We start from the raw sequence: 27,921 nt of genomic DNA on the forward strand, positions 1-27,921 counted from the left end.
AGTGTGAATTCTGCATAGCAGAATAAATAAGTGCTTCAGACCCTCTGTGCTCCCAAATACCTTGCTTACCAATGAATGTGTGGCAGCTGCAAACCACTGGTCCAGTTGGTTTCCCATGATATGTGATAGTGTATTCTAGCAGGCAACCCTGTCAGCTCCTGTTAACTCACATTGGCTCACTTCTCTCCTCTCCAAGGCACCTTTCTCCCATTCAGACTGCTGTAAGAGCTTGCAAAAGCAAGACATCCACCTCACAAGGGCATGTTCAGAAACAAATCTGCCACACCTTTATCCCCAAGCAGGGCTGCAGAAGGTAGCCAAGTTGCCAGCAGGCAAGGCTATCTGGCCCAGAAATAGCATTTGTGGAAGATGAGAGCCATGCAAGAGCAGGTGTACATGGTACCACATGGCAGCGTTTGTCACTCGCTGCCCCAGCTCCTGCTGCCCTGTGGACCCAGAGCCCTGCACTGCCTCTGGCTGGCTGATACACACCGGAGCACTCAGCAAGAGGCAACTCCTGGCACACTGGGCACCGATGGCTGCTGAGCAGGGACTGACACTGCTGCACTTGAGTGATTTAGGTGTGGCAGAGCTCCTGCCTCTCCAGGAGCTCAGCTGCAAGGCAAGCACATGGAGCGAAGCAGCGGAGTGTGGCACAAARTACCACTGTGGTCTTTTAAGGAAGCGATGGAATAAACATGATGCCTGTAATCAGCCCTATATGAGCAAGTCAGTTGCTTCTCAGTCCATGAAACTATAAAGCCAGAATATGCATTTTCACTGATGTGAAAATTACTCCAGGGTATCATATTRTTCACAGAATTAGTAACAATATACCTGACAACACTGAATCTGATAGAGCATCCAACAGTGGCATAAGTACAGCTTTTTTCCATGCTGCTGGTAGGTTTTATCAGTGAAGATGTAGGTAAGCTGACAAGTCATCTTAGCTAGATCTGAGCCTTGCTTATTCTGTATCAGGTCTTGGCCAGTGTGAAACAATGCTGCCAATAGCCAATTTCCACGCTTCTGACAGTATGAATTTGGCTAYTATAGACACCCTTATTTGCAACCCCTCCCTCACCCTAAAAGATAAACAGCCAAATGTGACTTACTTTTTTCTCTTATTATTCCAATAGATTTTTGTTCATTTCCTGGATTCACGGCCTAGGGAAGTTTGGTCAGGAAAAGAGCCTTAATGGGTGAATTGTCCCTTTTGTTTTCTATATGACTATTTATTTCCTCCCAGACTCCTTTCCCCAGGGCTTCTGAACACAAAATACTTGTAGGAATCATTTAGTCTATTGCTGAAGCACAGGCCCTGAGCCAGCAGGTACAGAGCACTGCTGGAGTATCTTGTTCCATCAGTTAAATCAAAGAACTGAATCTGCTTAATGGCTGGGCTCACCAAGCTCTCTTTCAGAGAGGATACCCAGGGCCTTCTACTGTAAAGCTCTGAAGGGGAAGATGATCACTTTACCCTTGCTGCAGTGCCTGTGTCACCACTGAATTGYAAGCAACTGTTAAAAAAAAAAMMCAAACCTTTTTTGGTGAGACTTCAGAGCTGGCAGCCAAGCAGGCACAGCACTGGACGTGCCAGGCTCGTGACAGAGCTGACCTGCCTGGATGCCAGCAGGGAGGTGGGAGCAGAGCATGCCTGTGCCTGTGAATTGCTTTGCAGTGCACAGACTGGAGCAGAGAGGTAAGAACAGAAGAACCTTCAGGGAGGTTGAGAGGTGGCCCCAGCACTGATACCCAGTATCAAGGGCAAACATTTCCTGCATAATAGTGTCACTGGAGCATCACTTGTCCATCTACAGGGATATTTCACTGTCATCAAAGTAACCAAGACACTCACCAGGGACATCTTTTAGCTGGTTTCTCTGCCTTTTCAGCTCTGTATCCTCTCCTCTTCAATCAYGGCAAAAGGCCTCAGCTACCACATCACGACTACTATCAGTTAACTGCACATCAATTAAAATTTAGATTTTGTGCTAAGTTACACTAGTTTTRATCTAAAACCCTGCAAGATTTGTCCTTGTGACTTTTAACTGGTCTAGCATTGATTTATTTCAACTRCTTTTCCTATTAAAAATATGATCAAGTGCATGCGCCAAAGCTGTTGGAGCAGATATAGAACTATGACTGGTGCTTCCTGCCTCCTGCAAGCAAGGCTTTCTTTAAAGGAGCATTAAGATCACAGTAATCACGCATACTTCATTTATCTTTGGAGCAGGCTCCTCTGTAAAAGAAACTAGAATGACCTGAAAAGTAGGGGCAAAAATTCTTTCCTCTCCAGCCCTCCCCTAAATCTTTTTGTGGGAATCACAACTGTGTATTTGATGCTAAAATTCACAGATTTAAAAATACTTATCTTCAAGGAATGTTGCCATGGAAACCTTTACCGTGTCTCCTTCCCCACCCTCCATATGTGAAGAACATTTTCCTCACCTTTTTTGCCTGCATGTGGTAGTTCCTCTTCTCCGTCTGCTATCACCAAAACCCTGGCATTGAGTTCTAGAGATGTCAAAMCTTTTGTTTAGTTGAAAAGCCATTGCTAAAAAACACTCCTGAGCTGAACTACAAAGAAATGTCAAGATGGGTTCATATTCTTAGGCTCCAGAGAAAGATRCCTGGAATATTTTCTAGCAGTTCTTGCTTTAGACAAGTGAAAAGAAGCAATGAGAGCGGCCATGGTCATTAAAACAGTTTCACTTCCTGGTAGCATAACCCACAAGTGATGAAGATTTTTCTTTATGCTTTCCTGAAGGTACTGCTTTACCTCATTCCTTTTGCCYCAAAGCCACAAGAGGATCTGAGCATAAAAAAGAAGTCAATAAACTATAGGCTTACATCTGCTGATCAGGATGTATCTCTATTCAATGGTCAGTGTCAGGGAGCCCCTTCTGTAGCATTAACAGACACCTTGGGCAGGTCATACCTGGCCCTGTTGAGGGATGAGGCTGTTCAGACATCTCCTGCTGTCAGTGGGGAACGTGTGCACAGACAGTGAGATGGCAGTGAATGTGCTGACCTGTGAATTAAGCAGTACCAAAATGTTCATGAGCAAACTACACAGGTGAGAGATTGTTTTCCCAATCTGAACTGCCAGCAGTCCCAGGTTCACATAACTGCACAGCTAGTGGGGGAGCTGGCACGACAGCTGCCCAAGGGACTTTAAATCAGCAAACATACACATCCACCCTGCCCAATAACCAACACTGACTCTTGCAAGTAGGACAGAAGTTGCCAAGATGATCCTTTCCAAGTAACAACGGAAAACAAAACATGCAGCCCTGAACTCTGTGGTGCATGCCACAGCCACTACCAGCAAGTCCTTAAAACAGCTGGAAACAGCATATTACTAATTTGCAGTGGCACTTCTACATGTAGCCCATGTTAATTAAAATGTAGAGATAACAGTATTCATGGACATTTTGGAGGTTATGGGARGCTAGATCAGTAAACTGTCGGCTCTGCTCAAAGTTGTTAACAACTGTCTCACCAKTTGCCACCAGTACAAGGGGCAAAAGTAAAAGGTTTTGCCAGCCATGAAGAGCCATGACAATGGTCTGGCTGCTCCAGCCACCTGTGCTGGCTGCCTGCTTCTGAGAGCAGCAGGTTCCATAGCCACAAAGATATACTTGCCCTCCTACCTTTCCTGAGTTTGTGGCCCTGTGTAGAAACTTGTCCYACAGTTAAGAGCCTAAGGAATGAAACGACAGCTTTTCTGTGTGCTTTGCAAAACCATCCTTCAAATTTGTGAAGCAGCTTGCTGGTGTAAAGCAGGAATAGGAGCATAAAAAGCAACAATTCCCTATATTGTAGAAGCAACCTCCCCCTCTTGGCTTTCTTCCTAGACAAAGACATTTTTTTCCACAGRTTGCAATGCTTGCCATATCCCTATTTTGAAGCCAGAAGGGATCTCTGGACTTTAGATGTGTCCTTAGTATGTGGGTTTGAGCWGCACTCACAAACCCCTGTCCTCTGTTGAGAGGACTCCTGAGATTGATTATCTGCATCAGAGCAGGTGCCTGATGCAGGCTTTTCCCCAGGCTASCACCTATAATGCTGCAGCTTTGACTGCAATCTTGTGACATAGCTAGCATAGACTCCCTATCCCAGTCTTCTCTTTTCCCCACAAAATTTGCAGGAACGCAACAGTGCAGAGAATTCAAATCCCTGTCAAATGCAGCTGATTTGCCCAAGGGCTCAGAAGTTAGTTCTTGTGAGAAAGGGGAAAATGACCAAAAATAAGTGGGAAGGGTGCACACTCTATGAACACARGTCTTCCTTAGGAAACCAGGCCAAACAAGAATCAGTGACAGTGCATGCCAGACAAGGGGTGAGGGCAGAAATRGGAGAAAACTTATTTTTCAATCCTCAAATCAAAATAGCTTAAAACTTCTTAAGAAAGCTCCATTTCATGAACACTCCCATACAAAAAAGGAGGTTTGCTGCACAAGGATCCATAGTTGGGCTGATGAATGTTGCATTAAATTGCCATAGCTGGGCTGTCTGAAGTGACTGACACACATAGAGCGCAGAATGGAAACCTACAGACTTCAGCAAACAATGTGGCTGTGACCTCAGTGTCACTCCCAGCAGTAAAGCAGTGCATTACAAATGCCTGAGAGTGCCTTACGCCCCTTCTTTCCCTCCATGCTCAACACCGTTCCTTAACTGATGAGTCAGGGTGTTTTTCTGACAGCAGTTTTGAGCAAACACAAATAGATCATTGGCTCTCTCCAGCACACCGGGCCACATTCTTCTCCTGCATCAGTCATAGACTCCTGCAGCACGCTTGATCACTGGCCTGGACACAGTACAGCCTAAGGGTGCAGGCTAATGGAAAATTCGTAACTAAGTATAAAGGACCACTGCCACTTTTGATTCGTGTTACTGGGGAAGGGACTGTTGCAAGGCAGATGGTGTGAACAGCTCCAGCAAGGCAGAGAAATGCTGTACCAGAAATACAGATAATTGCACTTGGGAAGCTTTTCTAGTATTTCAAAGCTTCACTCCTATGACACAGCTACAAGAAGGCAGATCTTCACTCAATTATATTCCTTGTCCAGCTCCTAGCAAGGACAATGCTACCCTACCATATTTTCCCAATAAAGCAGTAACTTAGCCTTCATTTTGCCTTCTCTGCACACCAAGGATGCTTAAAAGTAAAATTTTTTTACCACACTAATTTCTCCAGAAGGTTTAGGAAACATCTGCAACTTTCAAAATAAACAGGCCTTTTTGCATAAGCAGTGAAGCAAAGACTAACATGAATTGCCATCTGGGGACATGACCAACCTTTAGTTAAGGGGAGGTCAGATTAGCAAGAGCTTTCTTGCAGTTCATTATRAAATCAGTGCAAGAAACAGAGGAAGCTGAACTGCACAACTTTCCCTTTTCTGCCCAACATCTCTGTATCACTCTACCCTAACAGAAGCTACAATGGGGGGCATCTGAATCTCTGCAGCTCCACCAAAAAGAGAGCTGACATGTTAAACCCAAGAGCCCTGAGTTTGTCAGGTGCCCACAGAGGCTGGCATCAGCTGCTAACTTCGTAAGAGCTGACAGTATTGCATTCRGGCTGGCACACCTCAGACAACTGGAAGAACGTTTTTAAAAGAGCAGCAGATTTCCTGACCTGGAAGGTACCAGTGAAAATACCAGTATCTGTAGAAATGAAAAACGGCACTTMCCAGTTATGTGTGCTCTGTCTGGACAAGCAGTGAAAAATAACTCAAACAAGAGGCACACACTCCTGGCCTGCTCTGGGGTGCACTGGCAGCTGTGTACAGCTGAAGCAGACTTTGCTATGGGCTGAGAAACCTCTCACTCCTCAGCTGCTGGGTGGAGATGGGGGACTGGGAACTGGGGCTAAGAGAGAAGTCAGGTGTATGGAGAAAAGACTTATACAGGTCAGTTAAAGAGYGATCCTGTGTAAGAGAAAAAAGGGAGAAACACAATGTAACCAGTAAGTCAGATGGCAATTAGTCCAGTGCAATGATGGGGTAGGAGGTTCCTGCCTTGCAAACCATTCAGCGGGGCTCTGAATGGAGCTGTCCTAGGATTGACAAAAAAGAATGGAAGAATCAGGAGAAAGCATGTGAATATGTAGCATTCACTGCTTGTTTGGCTGGCATTTTGGAGGAAGAAAAGATTCTTTGAAAGGCKTTCAAGTTACTAAGTACAACATTAATCTAGAGCCCTAYAAAATCAGCACTCCAGTATTTGCATGACCAGTCTCATGTTGACCCAGTGCTGAATAAATTGCAAGCATCTGTCAATTTCTGATGTTGATTAGATTAGACACTGCCCTCAGAATTGTCAGGATAGAGACTCTCTTTCTTGGGGCTTTGTTCTGTGGTTGTATTTTATTTCTTTATATTATTACTGATGATTTTGTTTTCTCAGGGGCCAAACCAATTTTATTCCTGTTGGTTTACTTGCATTTCTCAGTCATCCTTTCTCTTGCAACTACACAGCATGGCAAGCTTACACAGCAAGAGAACTGGTGGTGYAGTTGCCACCCCACTTCATTTCTCTCTTTCTCACACTCACACATATTTCTCACAGGATATATTTGCTCTTCTTGACAGATATAGCTCAAGGGAAGGAAAGACACTTTGAATAAAAATACCTATATATAGAGAAAGGGTTTGTCCTTGTGTTTCCAAGGTCTTATTTAGCTAGTACCCAGAATGAAGCATTCCACTGGATAAGAAGTGCACTCATACCTAGCTCTGGCTGCTGTGGGAAAGAGGCTCTGGTTTTTGACTAGCTGAAATCCAGTAGTTCATACATACACCACTGCAAGGTTTTGTTCCTTCCTTTGCAAAGGTTTGGCAAGAGATCCAAAAGAAAATATAAAAAAGACATATAGATTAAATCTACTTTAATATGACTACTGGTTGAATTAGAAAACGAACCAAAGATAGGCATGTGGTTAAGAATGTGGAAAGTAAAAATATCTGGATAGACAATTCCCTGGCTGAGTAAAAATGGTGCCAATATGGTTCTCATTAAGACCCTTGCTCAGAACTTCACTGCTGGCACTTTTAATCCCTTGTTTTGCTTGCTCCTAACTTCTCTTAGACACTGTTATCCATGCTTCCTCCTTTGGTGAGGTTACCAGTTCATATTTTGCCTCCATGACTTGTCCTTTCACTGGGTGGAGATACAGTTTCCTTACCAGGACACTCAGCAGAACTGTGGCCACTATATAGGCAAACCTGAGGGAAGAATCAGGAGAAGAAAATAAAAACCTTGCTCTGATGTACATTTGCCAAAGGATAACAGCCAACTTGGACAGGTTGTCCCAGCAGTAATACCAAGATGCTGGAAGCACCGACTCTGCTGTCTGCCACTAAGACTCACCAGGACCTCCTCCCCTATGCTCACCTCAACTCTGGGCACTCCTGGCTTCCTGAAAAACCCAACAAGGAGAGGTTTTTCATGGCTAATTCCTCATTGAATCTCTCTGGGTCAAACCTGTAAAAGATGAAACACGTGTAAGGCTTTCTGAGCAGGCACAGAATCCTTTCCCCAGAAACATGCACACACACGCACGCAAGCAAAAAAACTGGAAATTAAATACAGAACCTCACTAATTTGTTCTCTCTTGGTCATTCCACATAAATGTATAAAGGCAATTGTGCATCCACTCCATCAATGTTCCCAGCTGGTCAGCGGTGTCCCTTTTTGTTTAAAATGCTGACAGACTGAGGGAGTATGAGACAGGGCTGGAACGAATATGCAGTACACAGCTGAGCTGATGGTGTTACCTGCCCTCTACTCCTCTCCTGCGCACATGCAATGTCATTTCTCTCTCTCTCCCTCTCTCTCTCTCTCTCCAGTCGAGTCCCTTCTTCACTTCCAAAAATATTTCCCTTTTCTCCTTACCCCTCCGTCATTCTCTTCTAGCAGCTGGTGTGTGCATGTGTATGTGCTGGAGGAGGGAAGTCAGTGACTCATTCAAGTGAGAAAAGTAGTTTCCACCTTTAGGATGGTAGAGGCTGGGAGAAAACTATTATCCAGGGCTGGAAGGAGTTTAAAACAAGGGAAACTAATAAAATATGATTCAATTTAATTATTTTTTAAAAACCCAGCCGCACACAGAAAATTTCATGGACAGAAGACAGTTCTTTCAAACTTTTTTGCTAAATAATTCAAGTCTCTGTTTCCCTGCTTTAACAACCAAGCTCTGCTTCTATCAAGGTAAAGGGTGTGTGGGTGCTGATATTAAGGAAAAGCAGCATCAAACTTACATTTCTCCTGAAGTGCAAATTTCAGATTTTTAATAGGAGAAAAAATGCAGCTGCCTAGCAAAAAAGCAGGGAGGGAAAACAACCATGTTGTGGGTGAGGTGAAAGGATCACACAGAGCTGGTCTCCCATCCCTGTCATGGAAATATTCATCTACCTAAAGCTAAACCTCAACCCCAGCCTTTCTAAAACAAACATACAATGCTCATAGCTGTCCTCACAGTCACTCCCATGAGGCCTCAACAAATCTAAACACAGTCATGTCTTATCTTGGGAGGYAATCCTTGCCAAGGTGCTCATAGACTGGTGCATCAATGCCTGACCCCTTTCTAAAAGGTATAATTGCAGGAGAGGACAGGTGCTGTTGTCTCCTAACTCTCAGCTGTCTGTTCTCTCTGTCTAGAATAACTGACCCACATTTTTCTGCCAGCCCAAGCAAACTAAGTCAGATACACATTAATATTTGYCACCTGGAGGCCACAGGAAGCTACAGCATTTTTTTTTCCTTTAATCTCCAGAACACTGGCCTAGATCCACTTCAGTTTTCACAGACAGAAGCATTAAGGCAGCATTTCTATTCTTCCTAAGAACCCAAAACTTCAGACTGGCATTTCCTCCCTTGCATTGTTTCATGATAACAAGCAGTGACACCAAAGCCATTCAAGTCACTGTTTCACAGAAACCCTTCAACATAATTTACCAGCATTATTACCAGGGAAGTTCTGTGTATGTGCAAAAAACAGTTTTTGCTGAACTCRAGCACATACATACACACACATGCAGACTGGAGCATGGGAGGAACCTGACTTAAATTGCCTCAAAATCAGGCCCATGGAGACAAACTTAACCCAGACCTTCATAACCTGATTTTCTTACAGACTCCCTTTCATCTCTAGAATCTGCTTAAGGCAGGCTCTGCAACCCAAAGGGCTGTGCTGTAAGACCTCATTTTAAAAAGCAAAGGAATAAGTTGCAGTAAAATTCGATTCTACATACTTGTATGGTGATGGCCAAGATGAACTATCCTGCAGCATCACACCAAGAGCATAAAGCACAAGTGTCTGCAAAGAGAACTATGACACGTCAACGCACAATTGAACACACGTCTTGACAGCTCTTCTAGATGATGATTATTCTGTAGACTACTCATATTTAGGCGGATTAAAAAACAATTACGCTGTATTCATCTACAGATTTTCATAATCCATGCCCAGATGTTAGGATTTTAACTTCTAGAATCACACTGCAATTGCTGGTGGTTACAGAGGGTGTGACCCCATTTCTCTATGCTTGCTGGGATGTACATATGGACTACTTTATTCTCTGCAATGGAAGGTGACTAGTTATATGATGAGGCCTGAAACTGTGCTCTTTTATGCATAACTGAGCCCAYGGGCCCCTTCAAAAACTTACTCATCCCTGGTGGACCCAGAATCAGAAGCAAATCTGCTCAGAAAGAGAAAATGAATTTCCAGAGCCTCTCCAACAGAGGAACCACAAACTTTGAGCTAAACCGTACTTTCAGATGACAGAGCAGATGCTCAGGTTCAACAGTGCCAGAAGAAATGGTTTTCCTGCCTCACCCCTTGTCTCGAAGAAGAGGAAAGAGCACATTCCCCTACAGGAAAGGAGAGTACCTCCAGCACTGTCCTACCTCTTTGGGGATTGTATGTTGGTCGACTCTGCCCTCCAGTTCCTGCAGCTGTGCAGCAATGGGAGTAAGCTTTGCTGTCCGCACCGTCTCACACAGGACTTGCCGACAGTACCTGCAACCAGTGACAGTCAGGTTAACTCTCAGAGAAGCTTGTCCACGTCTTTGTGGCAGCAAGCAGACCTGCGTCAACTGCTGTATTTAAAGGCACTTCACATTTTTTTTGACAAGGAGTACCAACATCTTTGCAAGAAGCATTAAATCTCATTAACAACTTTCACAGAAGGTTATCGGAATCCCTCTTCTTTCAGATTTCAAACCAAACTACATCTGCTAAAATGCATAAACACACCAGCCCTTTTCATGTACCTCTCACCTACACAAGCAGCAGCAAGAAAACCACACACTATATTCCCTTACTGAAACTCTAACACTAGTCCAAACACAAAATGCACCCAGTTGCATCAACATGATAAACATAAAGGCACACTGTTGGTCAGTCATCATCACTTGTGGCTCTTTGAAAAGAAGACTGGTCCAAGCTTCTTCTCTAGTTATGTCTGTATCCAATCATGAAAATGGTTGATTGCTCCTACTTTTGGAAAACTAGGCCAGAAACCAAATAAGTCAGTAAGCAAAAAATTTTGGCCTGGCAGCCAGGACACTGATTCTGTGCTTTTCCTCTGCTGCTGAACCTAAAGGGTTTCCTGCAATCACCCTGAGCACCTTGGTTCCTGTGTCTGGAGTCCTACAGCAGATTCTCTCTGTATTGCAGGTCATCCTGTTGTTTGACAACTTACAGAAAAGAAATAAAATGGGAGTAAGTAGCTCTTGGATGCCTTCCCCTGGCCTCGTGTAGGCTAGGCATCAGACTCCATGTGAAACCCCTGTTCCCACCACATGACACAGCCCTCCTCTTGCAGCTCATTCTACAGGACCCACCTGAGCTGCTCCATTTTCTCATGTGTAATTGGTCCCTTCCCCAGAACACGGTCCATCTCCTTGTAGAGATTCTGCTGAACATCTTCTGAGGTTGCCAGGAAATAGACTGCCCAAGTACACACTGGGGAAGGAAACAAGAAGGCAAGATTGGACCCAGAAAATTCAATCCTTTATGAACAGCTTTCAGTTTTCTTACTTCCTTTATTTTCAACATTACTTGTTGACCTAAAAAAACAGGTGACCTCTGCTCACAGCAGGCTGTGCTAATTCTATATCCTGTGGTAGGAACAGAGGCTGAACTCGGAACGCCTGTGTAACAAGAGGCCCTGCAAGCTAAAATTCTCTTTCTGATGCTATGAGGAGCTTAGGGAGCTCAAACCATTCAGCCTCACAGCCTCGGCCAAGGGACCACACAGCCCAACAAACTCAGGGGAATCAGGGTTATTAGACCAACCATGCAAATGAAAGGCTGGTTTGCTCAAAGAATTGGAAAATTCCTTTATGTGGGGGGCTTCCCTAGCACATCTTAGGCTAGTGCTTCAGACAGCCAATGCCTGGGGCTCCTGACAGGGAGCTCTGTGCAGAGGTTGGCCAGCACCTTTTCCCCTACATCTATTTTTTAGGTACTTGAGATATCTTCAATAGCAGAGTGAGAAAAAAAAACATGCATAAGAAGTAAGTGTGTAGGATGCAGTTTCCCTACAGCTACAGGGAAATGTTTCTAGCTCTCAAATATGTCTGTTCATGAGAACTATCTGGAATCCTGGAGAGGAATCCTTCCAACTCAGAATATTCTGTGATTCTATGAATCCATGTGGATTCAAGCCCTTTAAAATTACAGTCTTCCTGGAGTACTTGGAGAGGATATTCTCTAGAGAGAGTATTACCATGGTTGCCTAATTTAATTCCCACATTCTTTAACACCTAGATGAATCTTGGAGGTTTTCTYTGGAGTCCCAGCCCATTCGCTGAGATACATAGCCAGATAATCATATAATATCATATGATATCCCTTATCATAAGGTACTTTACACACCTTCAGTTTGTATTTTYGTTTAGGGTTTTTTCATAATCTTTGCACAAATCCCAGAGCAGTTTCTTTGAAAGTCCTCCATACATGGAACACCTATTCTCCAGAAATTCAAAGCACCCAGACAGATTCTAGCAGTATAATTTTCTTCCCATGTGCCAGAACCTATTTTACAACATGACCTTTGTGGCTTATACATTTTGGTGTTTTTTCATCAAATTTAGCAYCACTTGTCTGGAGTTAAGAATGCAAGAAAAGAGAAATGGGGATGAATTCTAAGGTTCACCAAAAGATTGGAAAGGTTATCAAGCACAGCTTAGGTTCAGCTCACTAACTGTGAGGCTGTGTCAACAGTCTGATGAAAAAATTAGCTTCTTCTGTATGTCTGTAGCTCAGGAGAAAGAGAATGATAAATACAGGTTTTTTAAACTTGGAATAAGTCTCATGACACCATACACAGTTTTTGGCTGCTGAGTGTAAGGATGGGAAATTACCTACAGTTACTGTACTTACARTTAGCAGTGATTACACATCCTGCCAAGGAGAAAATCATTGTATCTTCCAGAATCTAGGAAAGAAAATTTGTTTCAGAGAATGAAGTTCAGAAGRCTGTAAAGAGAAAAATGCAGTGGCCTACTCTCCACTCAAGCACATTAAATCCTTTTAGTGCACAGAACAGGAAATATATCTAGAAGACGTGGACTGAACTCTCTGTAAAACTTCCACTGAATTGCACAAGRCATGTTTAATATTAACATACTTCTGGTTGATAAAAATAGCTATGAAGCAATGGCAAGGAAATCTACCAAAGATTAATGCAATCAAACATTGTAGGAGTGGGAAAAAAAGAACTAGAAGCCCTGCTTTGATAAACAATCTAAGCTAAGATGCAAAAACTTCTATTAAACGAAGGCTACAATGTAATGAATTGCCCATCTGGAAAAASTCCACTACTGTGAAATGAGGTAACAACTGCACAGACCTGCTGGTCACTCAGGCTCCCTTGCAGCAAGGTGTCTATAAAGACATGCCTGTTGAATGATCTGCCTCGGCGTTCCTTTGTAACCTTCCTTAAGATGGATTCCATCTCCACAAGAGCTTTGGAAGAAAAAAGAAATGTTTATTTTAAAACCTGATCATCCTTCTGCTGCAGAGAAGCAAATCTATCTTCCCAAGCAGATTTTCAGACCAGCTGTCCCTGCTGGGCTCACTTACAGAAGCAGCCTTTGTTACATGTTACTGCCAATTTGGAAGGCAGAATCTCCAATTCAGTTGAAAATGTAGGAACCAAGTAACATGGGTTGTCTATAAAAAGCCATCCTTACAGGTATAGCCAAGATGTATACTCTGTGAGCTGAAACAACATAAGGGGAAGTCACATAATGCTGTAGAACCCTCAAAGAATGTATTCCATCAGCCCTCATGAAAATATGTGARAGCCACATAACACTGGTTACAGGACCTGTAGAGTTACATTAGTACAGCACCACTGCACCTCCAGCGAGGGAGTCCCTTTTGCCAGGGGTTCCATAGGCATGGTGCAGGAGGATGGCTCTCACCTAAATGTCTCATCTGCAGACACAGAATGGGGGAGGGGGTGGGGAATGTGGGAGGGTTTTGGCACGAAGTCCGCACATCTGAAGATATGTGAATGCCTGTTGTGAGAACCAGGGSGAGTTAGGGACCTAGATGTCATTGCATGAAGTGTTTTCACATGCTAGCTAACTGCCAAGTATTAATCAGAGCAGGAGAAAAGTTTTGGGAGAAAACCTACCATCCTCATAGTGCCTCTTCCTAGTCGTGTTTTTGTCAAGAGACCCATCCAGGAAACCYTTTCCAATCTCTGACCAGATCTGAAAGAAGAACAGAGAGAACAGCACCAGCACTCACCACAGGCAGTGACTGCTGGGACTATTCTATTCTTCCCTACTCAGGAAAATGAAAACACCAAATAAAATTAAGACTTCCTGTCAATATGGAACTGGTCTTCTCTTTAGCACACCAGATTCCATTTCAGACACTATGTCTGATATGGGATTAAGCTGATAATCATAGCTGGGATTAAGCTGAAATGAAACCACTGTAACTACAACTGCAGGGGAAAAAGCATGGGAATCTTAAATGGGAGATGGAATTGTTTCTTTCCCACCCTATCACTASCATATTTAACATCCTCACATGTGGATACAGCTTGAGATCTCCTCAGATTTTCTTTTCTCTACAAGGTCACAGAGCCCTCAGAAGATCTTTGAAAAGAAGAAATTCCACTGGCAGTCCCCAAAGAGTTTAAGTGACTTAGGGTACCAAAGACCACCCAAGTGCCACTCAGGATCTGGGCTCCTGATCCCTATGGATCCTTTAGAAACACCTCTGACTAGCAACAGCAGGATCAGCAGTAGGATCATTTYCAGCTTGGGACACATGAGGCAGAATCCTCAAGCTTATCCTTTAAAGTCTCAGCAGTAGCTTGTACTAAACTGTAAATAGATACAAACTGTGCTTTTAGTCTGGAAAAATTTAATAGATTTCCTGGCTCTTTGGGACACTTACTGCATCATGGTACCTGCGGAATCGGATGACTTCCCGGTCATCTTCAAAGCTGCTGCCCATAGCTGTCTGTGTGACAGACTTCATAGCAAAGCCCAGCATGTGCTGGCAGAGTGGCACATGCTGTGCTTCGGGGAGGGAGAGCCATTTGGCCAGCAGCTCTTCTGACAGCTTGAGAGGGAATGAACCACTAGTTAGCAGTAATACCAGCAATCTATTTACCAAACACATCCTGGACACGTTCCCACCCAGTTCCTAAGGCRGACCACACTTTCATGGCTGTGGAATGAAGCTGAATTCTTTCCATGGTTTCTTCCCACTGTTAAACAGTAATATTTTAGCCTCCAATCTTCTGTWTCTTTCAAGGCTCTTCCCCAACAAGGCAACCCTATCCTCCTCTCTTGCTCCCTCTGTCACAAAAGAAACTTTAAGCCCTTCAACACTAACAGCTCCAGAACAGGGAAACAGATCATACTCTAGTTGCTGGACTAAATCAACAGAACAGTTCTCCTGCTTGTGGCCCCAAAAGRTGGTTCCTTGCTTCATCCTCCTGTCCTGGGAAATATATCTAGAATCCAGGTGCTCCAGTCTGGTATCTTGGCATAAAAAGTAGCCAAGCTCAGCCCTTCCCCCAACCCACTGGAGCTAAGAGAAACCAAATATTCACACGATGAAAGGCAGAGGCTGTTTGCTATCTCAGATGCTTATAGCTCCAGCACCAATTTGAATGCAGATCCTTTATCCCAGTGATCATTCTCACTAAAYCTTCCCCTGTGAGCCACACATGGCTTCTCTGCCATACAAAGGCAGCTACGCACCTTTTGGATGAGAGCAAAGTTATTTTGCAAGGACTTGGTCACACCGTTCTCATACAGTTTTCTCCTCATGTGGCTCTCTCCTGTATCCCCATTCAGGKTGGCCTCGTACCTCAAGAGGGATTTCAGCATTGTCTCAAAGGGRTCCACTGAAAGCAAACAGAGGATGCACCATTCAAAAGTCACACTACACAGGGCTGATGAAAACAGCAGCCTCTTTAACTGGGTACTGCTATTTCTGAGCAGTGAACAGGGTGTGGCTCCTTACCCTAGAACAGTCTCTTAGGAGCAAGTTTCTCTTGCTCAGTGTGGGCTGGGACATCATAAAGTCTTTTACCTGGGGCTGTAGTCATCCTGTGATCAGCTCCCCCTGCAGAGCTCACCTACTGGGCTCTACAAGTAACTCTTTAGTAGTAAGGCCTTCAGAGCTTGTTCCCAGTTTTCCAGCTTCCAGCACGTTGTGCCACTGACTTGGTGACAAGAGTGAATGTGGCATAGTCCTTCCCCTTTTCCTGAGCCTGACTTGCAGTCTCTTTAGTACAATCCCCCTCACATCGGGTGTGCCCTCCAGTYCTGAAGGTGCTATGCATTCAGGACATACCAGCTCACATGACAGACTTAGCCAAAGGTTGCTCTCTGCACTCCCTCCCTCCTTTGCATCACCAGCAAACCTTGTTTGATAGCCTGCATCATTTCTCACATGCACCAAGCTCCCCAGTGATGAGTGCTTCCCAAACCAGCACCTACTTGTCTGCCAGGGTTGCCTTCAGCACAGAAGCTCTGAAGCTCCCACAGAAAACTGTACCCCCCTAAGCTACAGAATGCTTTCTAATGTTGATCACCTTTTGATTCTTCTTCCACACAGAAACTTCCATCAGTGTAAAAACAAGACAAAACCACGTAACTTCTATATCCATGGCTCATTTCAGCTAGATTTTAACTCTGAATTTCACCACCAAGGACCTCTACTTAATAAATTTGCTAAAGGATATTAGGTATCAATGCAAAAYTGGGCAATAAAGCATGGCATACATTTTTCCCTTTCTGTAAACCTTTTAGCAGGTCTTGCGGAACTGGCAAGATCTTTAAGGAACTATTTGGAAGAAGCAATCAGGGTTTTCATGCAGGAATTGTCACTGTTTATCACAGTCTGTTATTTCTCCCAGATGGAGAGTGAAACCCCTGAGGCATCAAAAAACATCAAGGCTGGGCTAGACACATATGACTTTAACAGCAGTGGATGTATCTAGGATTCCCCCCAGAGATTGGTGCCTCATTATCCCACTAGGCAAACATATAAGAAAATTCCCACCTGCAGAGGACTCACTACCTAAAGACATAAAAGCAGCTAACGAGGCCAGAGGCATGAATATGGTAATCTTTCCCAAATGTTTTTCTCTCACATCTTCTCCTTTTCGATGTTTTTAAGCTCTGCATCTCACCCTCTTTCCCACTTTGAATGACAAGGACCATGAGCATGTGTCTTTTGGCACTGGCAGATGGTACCTGCCGCTCTTGCTCTCCACGTGGCACTGTTATGTGACTCTAGCTGCTGCTGACAATTCCTCCTCCAAGGTACTCTGTCACGGAGTGGCTGCTGCTATTCATGCCACAGATCCCTGCTGACTGGCACTGGCACTGGCACTGGTACAGCCAGGCACAATACCAGGTAGCCAGGAAGACACATGGCAGGTGGTAAAGCCCACACAGAAAATATGGCAAACAGGCATCTATAGAGGCTGGAGGATGCTTAGAACTAACACCTGCTGAAACTGCAAAGTTTTCCTGCTGCATGGAAAGGATGCAAAGAAAACTGCTGGATTAGCCATGGGCTCTGTTTCTTTTCTCCCAATGTCCCCAGTCTAAACTGGCAATCCCACACCATCAATACACCCTCACTGTCAGGCACTCAGGGCGGCAGAGCCCAGGCTGCCCTTTTGCAGAGGGATGGCTCTGCCTCATTCTATTTGGAAAGGGCTATCTCTCCACAGCTAATGACAAGTGGCAAGCTAGTGACTCCACATGGCACAAACGGCCTCAGGAGTGAGCTCTATTCTGCCAGTATTTGCATAGACTTTATCCTTTGTCCTTGTCTTGAAAATATCTCCAGCCTTACATTTTCAGCCCTCCTAGTGAAACATCAAAATTTTAACTGTTTTTCCACTTACAAGGAAATCTCCTCATCCCAAGAACCTCAGAGTGCTGTCTGGGACACCATGGCAAGTAGATACAGAGAAAAGATCTGAGATTGAGCAAAACTGAACATCAGAGATAGAACGGACCTCTAAACCTGCACAGTAAAGTGCTCACAGAACAGCAATGAAGTCCTGTTCAGACAGGCCAGGACCCACAGCTCCATCTCCAGTATTCAATGTGTTTCAGATTCCTTGCTCCAACCCAAAAAGCAACATTGACTCAGGCAAGGTTTCCAAATTGGTTCTGAACACACTGCTATTGACAATCCTGCATAAGTCCACCCTCTTCACATCCACATCCTCTGAAGGCCTGAACTGCTTCCCTAGAGCCACTCAGGGGAATCACCAGTACTAGCTGCAAAATTTTACTTCGTTTGAATTCTTCTTGCAAATTGATCTCAACCAAGTTTTAAGAGGCCATGAAAACATACCARTTTCAAACACAGCTTTAAGCATAAGGAAAAAGAGACTCCTGGAATTGGAAATGTTAATAACTTTGAATGCAATTAGTCCAACTTCAAGGCTTTGATGAGAGATGCACCATCTGCACCTCTGTCTCTGTCTCCAAGATGTTTGGCCATACCTGTGATACACACATGAGATGAGAGGAACCTTTGTATGATACTTGGAGCCAAACCCTGTACCTCAGCTTTGGAAACCAACTGTCAGGTATCCATGAAGACGGATGCGGGGGTGGCCTTAGGCACCCCAGAAGACTGAGGAGTCACATAGCATGGGTTTTCAAGTGGGGCTGAAGAGTCAGGAATTGGATATAATGCAGCTTGTCTGTGGGCCATCTCCTGTCCTACAACACCATGTTTACAGAAGACACACAGGTAACACCGCATCTCCAACAAAACCTCAAGCTGCCCAGAGCCAGTTTGTGGCTGATACTTATCACAACCCACTCACCAAGGAAAGGTACAGGAAGGGCTTTGCTACAGCTACTCAGCTATTACTGTTTGTACCTCAATGTTTCAGGAAATACAAACAGTARGATTCCTCACCTCTAATAAAGGTGGTAGACTTCTGGCAGGCATTGGTGCTAAAAGMAAAGCACTGATACAACTAATATTGCTGTTTTTCCATCTCTGAGTTYGCAAGAACCTTCCCTCTCAAGCCTGTTGCCTTTATGAGGATCCATCCCCTCATAAACTCTTCTGCTGAGATGAACGCACTTTTCCAGGCTTCTCYGGCATAACAGGCTTCCCACTTCTCTACGAGCACTGGCACCCTCTATCTGCACTTGCTTTATTCAAAATCATGCCTGCATGCAGAGGTCAGAGCCACACACAGGACTCCAGGTCTGACTCATGCTCATCTTGTGCAAAAGTCTAAATGCTTTCCTGTCTTTACAGAAAATGCATGACTCGATGTATCCTTTCCTYTCCATGGCCATTCATCCTGCAGGCAATTTGTGCAGCCTGCTTCCTCTCCTCCCACTCCTGTTCCTGTTCTCCCAGCCCTCAGGGACACCCATCTCACTCTTCAGCCCTGTGTTGACAAAGGGTCCCAGCATAATGCCATCAGGGCAGTTTGCTAACATAAGAGGCAGTATTTCACCTCCCCAACACTGCATTTCACTTTTCCAAGACAATACAACCTTGCTCCCTCTTTCATTTACCAGTGTCCAAGCAAATTCTGAACTGAATCCYTGACATAAACACAGTTCTATCACTTTCCTTGTYTCAAAATCTAATTATCAAAGTACARTGTGCATTTCCCATTTATCCTCATCCTGAAAAAAAAAACATGTTTAGCACTTGGCATAGCAGGATATTGGGCTAGTCTGTAGCTGCCTGGGTCACTTGATTTCCTGCATTTAAATCCAGGCACCATACTTCTCTTTCTCCGATACTCAGATACTCCCAAATTCAGCACATTTCTGAGAACTTGACTGCTCAGAGGCCTGTCACCACTTCTGTGAGCTTTGAAAAATCAACTGTCTGCTTAATTTCCCCTAAATAGACTTGAGAGCATTCAGATCTTCAGGGTGGTTTTCCACCTTCTGGAGTGTCATTGCTATACACTGTGTCTTGCTGATCCTTGTTAACTCCCACTCCTTTCCCAGACTGTCAGCATCTCTTTTTTTTGTTTTTGTCATGCAGCTGTACATGAAGCTTATCCCTCACGACCCTGACATAAAGTGATCTGAGATAGCTGCCTGTGCCTAAAGACAGCCTACAGGATCAAGTCAGAGGTGTGAATCCAGCACCTCAGTCAGCCTGGTAAGATAAATAYTGAAAAAGAAAGAAATGAAACCCAAACATCAACTGAGTTAACGTTTTGAGTGTAATAACCTTAGGAAGCAAAATGCCCACCTAAGAAGCTTAGGTCATCAGTTAAAATACCCTCCCATGACTAGGATGGTCAACTCAGCTACTAACACCACCAACTGCTTCCAAGACTGGAATATGATTACAGGTTTTCAGCACAAAATTCTATATACCAAAAGAAAAATGAAAGTTCWAGAACTTCTCCAAAGAATTGTTTAAAAAACCTCCATATTCAATGACACAAGGCAATTACAACAAACTAGCAGAGCTGTTTTCAGACTAAATTTAGCAAAGTTTCTGCTCTTAGACTACATTTCAAACTGCTTTTCAAATGTATGCCATGTGGCTACAGGATGCTCACCGTGCTCTATCAAGTGACTAATAAGCATGATGCCTTCCATGAACATTTGCCTGTAGAGAGATGGTAGAAGACACAAGCATACTGATTTCTTGATGGCCACTGGACAGCAGTAACTCTGGGTCACTGATACCCAAGTCCAGTAAGCAGGACCAAAATCATACCTGAACCACCATGACAGCTACAAACACAGTCTCATTTTCTTTCAACTTAGAATGAAACCCCAATTTCATTTGRCACCTTTCCACTGAAAAAAGTGGAAGCCCAGCAAGGCCAGAACACACTAACTCAAARACAAGGTAAAAGACACTTACCCAACCGGTTGGGGTTAATATGTTGTTTCAGGAGATCAATGGAGCCAAGGCTGACGACAAGACGCCTTCCAAACCAGAAGGAGGCCAGTGGCCCATATTTCTCATGAAAGTTCACAAGAAACTGATGTAAACTGCTGCTGACAATGATATCTGGCAGATTGCCATCCCTGGGAAACACAGAGGATATCTGGTCATGAATAGCATCCCCTGCCAATGTGGAACTTGATCGGTGTTGGGACAGAAACCACTTACTTTTCATCAGTTGGAGCCARCCCAGGGATACCTGATGCTCGATTAGATGCCTAGAGTAAAAGGAAATGCATCAATCTACATGAACCTCGGGTTTTCTACAAGTCCCACAGCTTTCCAGCTGGAGAGATGAATCTTCCACACCAATACTACTACACTACTTACAAACATGAAACAGAAGCTGATATGCTACATCTGCAGGCTTTAAACGCACTAAGCCGATAAACTGTGTGTCCACTGGCTAAACCAGGATTACTCRTGTGTTAGATGAAAGATGGCTCGGTAAAGATTTACAGGGTCAAGTTTGCAATGAAGGATCTGACACACTGATTTGCCCTGGAGGGCTGCAAGAACGCAAGGCGAGCAGATAGCATCTTTGGAAAGCGGGAGTCACTCCCGGAGTACGTAAAGCAGAAGTGGGTGTGTGCTGTACGTAAAGCAGAAGTTGGGTGTGTGCTGTCCCGAGAACGCCCCGCCCGTCAGCTTCTCCCGCAGGCCATGCCACGTCCCGCCCGGGCCCCGGGKTACGGGCCTGGGGCACCGCCCGAGCCCAGGAGCCGTGGGGCGGGCCCGGGGCTGCCTCTGCCCCGCGGCCGCTCGCTCCCCGCCCGCCTGCCTGCCCCGGGGGCCGAGCCGGGCCGGGCTGGGCCGGGCTGTGCCGTGCGCCCCCCGCCCCGCCGCCGGCAGCATTACCGGGTACAGGTAGAGCACGGCGCCCACCAGGATGAGCAGGAAAGTGACGGCGAAAATGGCGAAGTCCAGCATGGCTGTGCCGGGGCRGCGGAGCAGCGGCGACTCGACCCCACCCCGGGCCGGCAGCAGGGCAGGAAGGGGCGGAGCGGGCTGGGCCGGGAGCACGGCTCGTCTGGGCTGGGCTGCGCTAGGGGTAAGGCTCGTCTCGGCTCGACATGGGGGGCCCCCGGCGCCTGCTGCTGATCTCCAACTCCACCCTGCACGGAGGGGGGTACTTGGGCCACTGCCAGCAGCACATCCAGAAGTTCCTCGGGCAGTAAGTGCTGCGCAGGGCAGAGGGAGCGCKCCCGGCACTCGCCTCCGCCGCTCTGACCGCTCTCTTCTCCCAGGAATGTGAAGCGGGTGCTGTTCATCCCCTACGCCCTACACGACCGCGACGCCTACGCCCGCACCGCCAGGGCGAAGTTTGAAAGCCTGGGTAAGGCCGGCCCGGCTGCCCCGGCCACGCCGGCTGTGCCCGGGGTTGCCGAGCCGGCACCGGGCACGGGGAGCAGGGTGCGGGCATGGGGCGCCCCGGCTCTGCGCTGTGGGGYCATGAACGGGCGCAGCGCTGCAGCCTGCGGGGCTGGGCTGGACTGGGTTGGGTTGCTGCGGTACGGGCAGCAAGGGCAGTGAGAGCAGCAGGAGCCGGCTCCGCACTTGTGCCCTGAAGGAGATGTTTTAGAGGCCTCCAGAAGAAATCCTGCTGCAAACACTTCTACCCACTCCAGGAAGGAYATTTTATACCTAAATACTGAATGGCATCTTTTTACCCTTCTTAATCATATGAGGGAACATTTATTCCCATGCATCTAAAACATCTGCTCAAGCCGTGCAACCACTGGTGTTACGTGAAGTCAGCCAGTTCCACGATGAACGGCAGCTGAGCTTTGCKTGGAGCAAAGATCTTTGCAGTGCAGCCTATAGCAACACCTCCACCTAGTATCTGTCACTGCTGAGGGTAACTTTGGACTTGTTAGTGTAGTAATAATCAGTACCAACTTCCCTGGGCAGCACACTTTGCTCCCTGACTTGCCAGAAGATTGCTGCTATGAAATGCCCATATTCTTCTGTCTCTCCTGACACTTCTTGTACTCCATGAAACCCAGAAAGGCAAATCTATCAAAGTCAGACATTTTAACAAAACAATACTCAGATCAGTTATTTGCAYAAACAATGCTAGAGCTAATGATGACACATCCTGTCAAATTTCAGCACAGCCAAGCTGGGGACTAACAGCTTTTTCCTTATTTGCTASTTATCTGGTAATGCTCAGTAGGTTGTTGTGCCTCAGCCTGCACCTGCTGAGTGAAATGCTGTGCTCCTAGACACTGAGTGCATACATCMACAAAGCAAACATTTCCTTTTGTGCAGCTGGATGCTGAAGGCCTGCACGAATGCAGGACATACTTTATGTTGTAGAGTTCTCTGAAATTTCTTGTGGTTGAGCCATTTGGCTCAGGGTTGGAGGGGTAGGCAGGGAGGGATTGAATGTATCACATTCTTCCACAAGACTGACCTGTCAAAGGTAAATACTTTTTAATTTAAGGTTATGGGCTGGACAGCATTCATGAATTTTGTGATCCAGTGGAAGCTGTAAGGAAATCTGAAGCAATATTCATTGGTAAGTTTTATTTCTTAGTCCCTGGTGAAGGTTTATATAGGGCACTGGATTAGGCCTGCTCAGAGGTGGCAATGAAGACCAACAATCAAGTCAGGCCTACTAACTAGAAACTGCAGAGAGCAGTACTTGGGAGCCCTAAGACCCTAAATTTAGTGGTGGGTAGGGAAGTAGATTTACTRATGGAACTTACTGTGTTGAACAGTACCTCAGTGTAAAAACATGATGATGATCATAACAGCTGTATCATTACTTAGCCCAAGAAGATCTAGTTGTAATATCATGCTCCTGGGTATTCGAAGAGATGTCACTGTCAGACAGTGCCAGCCTTACAAGGACAACTCACGGCATGAGCCCATGGTCTGAAGCTTCTGATTTTACTGTTTCTCAAAGCACAATACTACCCTGAACAGGGCAYAGAACTCAGTGAGCTTGCCAAGTTTGTAAAGGCTTCAATTAAACGGATGGTGAAAGCATGTTAAATAAGCTGAACTTTCTTTCTGCAGGAGGTGGGAACACATTCCGTCTCCTGAAGGCTCTTTATGACAACAGTCTGATACATGAGATCAGGAAGAGAGTTCTTGAGGTAAAACTAGATTCTGGTCAAGTCTAAATGGCAGGATCTCAGGCATGAGCTTTTGGACAGAAAAATCCAAGTTGATTCTACATTTTTGTCTCTAATATACTTCAAATGTTGAGCCATTTCAGGCAACCTGGTGAACTGAAAACCAGGGCCAAATAAGCCTGTTACTGAGYCATTGAAAAGCCTTAAAGTCAGCAGTCTGTCTTCCTAGAGGAGTTTTCTGGATGTGGGACTGCAAGACTTTGGGATGTACAATGCTTCATAGAACCCTAGAAGTAAATCCCTCATTATACCAATGAAGAGCAGTGCAGGATTTAATCTAYGTCCAGAAACCATGTTTTTCAGCTTGAGATGTCTGCTTCATACCTTGTTCATGTTGTAGTTTGCCTGCTAATAAACTGGTACTGAAGTTGGATCTGTATGTGCCTTTTAGTGTGCCTTTTAGASAGTGTCCTGTGGATGCTGAAAATTATGTAATTTCTGTAACTYCTTGGTACTAAGAGGTGTGAGTGCCATAGAGCCCTTCTGGCCAGCAGCACCAATCTAGCTGGTAAATCTCATAAGGCACAGCAAACATACACCATCCCCAGAGGAGAAAGAAGGAAGGTGTTCCCTAGCAATGTGGAATTGCAAATGACTTKATGTAGATTTATACAAGCCACAGTAAAGCCAGCTGCCAAGAAAAAAGGTTAGCTAGGCTTATATTCATGTATAGAAATTCAGCATCTGTTGTGGAAATAAAAGCCAGAAAATACCAGTTAAGTCTGGATAACTACTTGGGTGCATTTCCATCAGTTGTCTCAAGATAGCTCTATTTTTACAAATTGTTTGGCATTACCTGTATACTTGCATATTTGTGTGGCATTCTTCTATGTACAGCATAGTGGTATGAATAGTGCCGTACTGGTGATGGTACTGGTAAGCTGACRCTTGACAACATTACACTTAACTTCCAATGGTCTGCTCTCTTCAGGAGCTATTTAAAAGCCAGTTCAGRTACTTCTTGTGACTACAACAGAGACAAGTCTCCCCTCTCTTAATAGCCAAGTCCAACATGCACTGACAGCCTGCTAAGTTCTCTCTTGTGGGCTCACAGAGTTGTGAGTACAAGGCATGCAGCAGTTAGTTCTCTGATACAAGCTACTGCCTACCTCAGAGCCTGAATTCTTTTTCTGCTTTTTACCTGTAAAGTTAGCAGTGAGAAAAGCTAGAAGGACTAAGTCTGATCTGACTGAGGAGTCTCTRAGATTGATAGAAAATGCTATAAAATGCAAATCCTAGTTGTGATACTGCAGACTGATCATTGCTTTTGTCTTTCAGGATGGGATTCCTTACATGGGATCCAGCGCAGGAACTAAYGTTGCTACCRTCAGCATCAATACCACCAATGACATGCCAATTGTTTATCCACCTTCCCTGAAGGCCTTAGGTTTAGTTCCTTTCAATATTAACCCCCACTACCTGGAYCCAGACATTAAGAGAACTCACATGGGTGTAAGTAAAGCACACCAGAACTAACACAATAACCAGAGTGTGGAGGAGTAAAAATAGTGTGCACTTTTGAGGCCTTACAAAGCTATAGAATGTCAAACAGCTGCTCCCTAGAGAAACTGGAAATGCCAATGAAGCAGTAACACTTTACAGCCTGTGATGCCCAATACAGAGCAAGCACACACAGTATAGCTGAAAGAAAAACACTTCAGCCATCAAGCATAAAGACAGATTTCCATACAGTGGGGATGAGCTGCTTCTTGAATAGAAAGTCAACTGATTCCTCAGGGAACAGTTTGTATGGTGCATCCTTTAACGTAAATAATATTCCTCCTTGTAATCAAAATTCCATGGTTAGAAAAAGTGTGAAGAATTAGGGAATAATGAAGAGATGGTGCTTATGGGTATGCTTCTAGAATTTAGATGAGGTTGTAGGTATTCATTTAATCAGTTTGTCACTAGATTAGCAGGCAATSTTTTCCTTATAAATAACTTCTGCTTTTTCTCAGAGGTTGGAAGCTCTGTGCTGTACYAAGTCCCTGCTGTGCTCCTATGTTTCCTGTTTCTTTATTGTTGCTCAGTTCAGCAGCAAACCTCAGGAAACATGATAGAGCTGTTCACAGAAGGAAATTCTTCAGTGTAAAACCTACTTGAAGACAAAAAAGCAAATATTTAATCACTGAAAATCCATGATTCACTACTCCCTTTCAGGAAGGTGGCACCTCAGGCATTTGCTTCTACCACCTTCCTCAGTGCAGACAGAGACAGTACTAATAAAAAAACAAAGTGGATGAATTGAGTAGAAGTAAATTTTAAGGCTTTTCAGGGTTGGGATTGTGTGAGTTCTGTTTGAGCAACCTGCAGTACATTGCTGCTAGTGGTGAAGKGTAGAACACATGTCAATTAAGAGTCAATCCTGCCATCCCATTCTGCTGGAGAGAAAGTACTTGCTTTATGTTATGAAATTGCTTGATGTGACACTACCTGGATAGTTCCAAGTCCTACCTTATGGCCTGAGAAGCTTAATCTATGCTCATTACTGCAGGAGACAAGAGAGGAAAGAATCCGCCAGTATCACGAAGAACCAAACACCCCTCCAGTTCTGGTGAGTAGCTCTGTGTCAGGGAGATCCTGGCTGTAGCATGATAAACATTTCAAATGCATTCACACTAGTTCTCAGTGTGGGTACCCTGCCTGTCAAGACTTGCAGAACCATGCCATGGAATGCTAATTGTACTCTTGCTAAGAGCTTCAGCCTTTGCTTTTGCCCACAGAAAATGAAATGCATACTCCTGTTAGTGTTGCTCAACACTATTTTAGGCAGCTCTGATTTTTGCTGTCACTGGCCAGCAGGCGTGTATTGTGTGTTGGGGGCCGTGTGCGTACAGATGGTACAATACTTCCCCTTAATCTTTTTGCAGATACTCTTTAACTTTAATCTCTGTAAAACAGTTTCTGAATCTGCACATTCAGTAGCAGTATATGTGTAATTTCCTTATGTGTGTCTGGGGAAGTGGAACTTCTGTGTTTCCTGTCTGTGTGTTTGATAGTGTAGTATAAAGTTTGGGCTCTAGCAAACTCAGCTGGTCGTTGATTGGCCCAAACTGAATCTAAGAATGGTGGGGTAGTGGAAATAACTGGGGGGAAAAAACAGAGTTTTCTCCTTAATGGTTTCTCCTTTAAAAGTGAAAACTGAAATAAACAAGAAAATCAGCTTCTAAAACAAGATAACTCACCTAATTTTGTGTTTGCATCTTTGTTAGGTAAACGARGTTTAGTCTATAGTCATGGTGAGCTGCACTAAGACTGCCCTGCTTGTGACAAGCATTCAAACCCTTTCAAATAGCTTGAAAATCACGTTAAATGTTTCCTCATCCAACAGGGTTTGCGGGAAGGTACCATGCTGTTAGTGGAAGGAGATAAAGCCACACTTCAAGGAGTGACAGGAGCACGTCTGTTTTTGAGGTAAATGCTTCACTTGAATTGATATCCTCCTTCACAGAGAAAGGAAGAGAGGCTTCTGTTAGCCTCCTGGCACATGCTGCCTGTCCCCCACATCAGAAGTTACTTAATCCCTTGATTCCATTTCTCCTTGGGGAAAGTGCAAGTATTGTTTCATGCTCCAAAGGAGCTGGCAGGATGACTGCACTCTAAAAGATGTCTGACTAATAACCCAGCATGTGCTTTGGCATTGCATTGGTGTTTATGTTTCCAAATTCTAGTTACCTTTCACAGGAAGAGCCCCAATAGTCAGGTCTTTTACTGAAAACCAGGGGAGTGCCAGTTTGGCCCTAATGCATTGAACTCCAGAGCAAGGGAATCAAAATCTATAATCATATGGACACTATTAAGAGATCTAAGATGCATGTCACATAATGTGGGCGAAGAGGGGAGTCAAAACTCTGCTTGTTAAGAACAAGGGTGCCTTGTTCCATCCCTAGTAACAGAAGCAGAGCAGTCCCACCTCCCATTAAAGCTCACAGCATGGTTTGTCTTCTTTGCAGGGGTAAGAAACCAACTGAACATGAACCTGGAACAGATTTCAGTTTCCTCCTGAATGACAGTAATGCCCCAAATCTGTAGCCTTCCATATTCTGCAGCCAGAGTTACTATATGGGAAAGACAATGAGCAAGAAGGAAAGATATGCTTGTAGTCTCAGGGTGGGTGGGGAACTTGAGCTTCATAAATAAAGATAAATATGTATTGCTTGGCTCTTTTCCTCACCCCAATTCATGTTTCAATCATCTCCTTCCCAGCAAAAAAAAAAAAAAAAAAAAAGAAGTTTTATTGCAGTACTTGGATAATCATAGCTATTCAAAGCTTGAAGGGGCCTGCACATTCATGTATCC

General features: G+C 44.7%; 2 protein-coding genes across 2 annotated transcripts; one reads left to right on the plus strand and one right to left on the minus strand.

Moving 5' to 3' along the window:
• Nucleotides 1–5,532: 5,532 nt before the first annotated feature.
• Nucleotides 5,533–21,481, minus strand: LOC130577476 (cytochrome P450 20A1). The gene is made up of 13 exons (XM_057372876.1): nt 21,338–21,481; nt 20,648–20,697; nt 20,396–20,562; nt 15,256–15,401; nt 14,441–14,608; nt 13,665–13,743; nt 12,873–12,988; nt 12,404–12,458; nt 10,861–10,981; nt 9,922–10,033; nt 9,264–9,328; nt 7,405–7,494; nt 5,533–7,235 (listed from the first exon to the last, which is right to left on the minus strand). Exons 1-13 carry the CDS (start codon nt 21,407–21,409, stop codon nt 7,085–7,087), a joined length of 1,392 nt encoding a protein of 463 aa, XP_057228859.1. The 5' UTR covers nt 21,410–21,481; the 3' UTR covers nt 5,533–7,084.
• LOC130577475 (alpha-aspartyl dipeptidase-like) lies at nt 21,463–27,853 on the plus strand. Its single transcript, XM_057372875.1, has 8 exons — nt 21,463–21,653; nt 21,727–21,815; nt 22,926–23,000; nt 23,504–23,583; nt 24,901–25,074; nt 26,117–26,176; nt 26,954–27,036; nt 27,576–27,853. Exons 1-8 carry the CDS (start codon nt 21,553–21,555, stop codon nt 27,652–27,654), a joined length of 741 nt encoding a protein of 246 aa, XP_057228858.1. The 5' UTR covers nt 21,463–21,552; the 3' UTR covers nt 27,655–27,853.
• Nucleotides 27,854–27,921: the final 68 nt, after the last annotated feature.

This window comes from Malurus melanocephalus, unplaced genomic scaffold (genome assembly GCF_030028575.1).
Source record: "Malurus melanocephalus ecotype Western Australia unplaced genomic scaffold, MMel_1.1 scaffold_180, whole genome shotgun sequence".
Classification (NCBI taxonomy): domain Eukaryota; kingdom Metazoa; phylum Chordata; class Aves; order Passeriformes; family Maluridae; genus Malurus; species Malurus melanocephalus.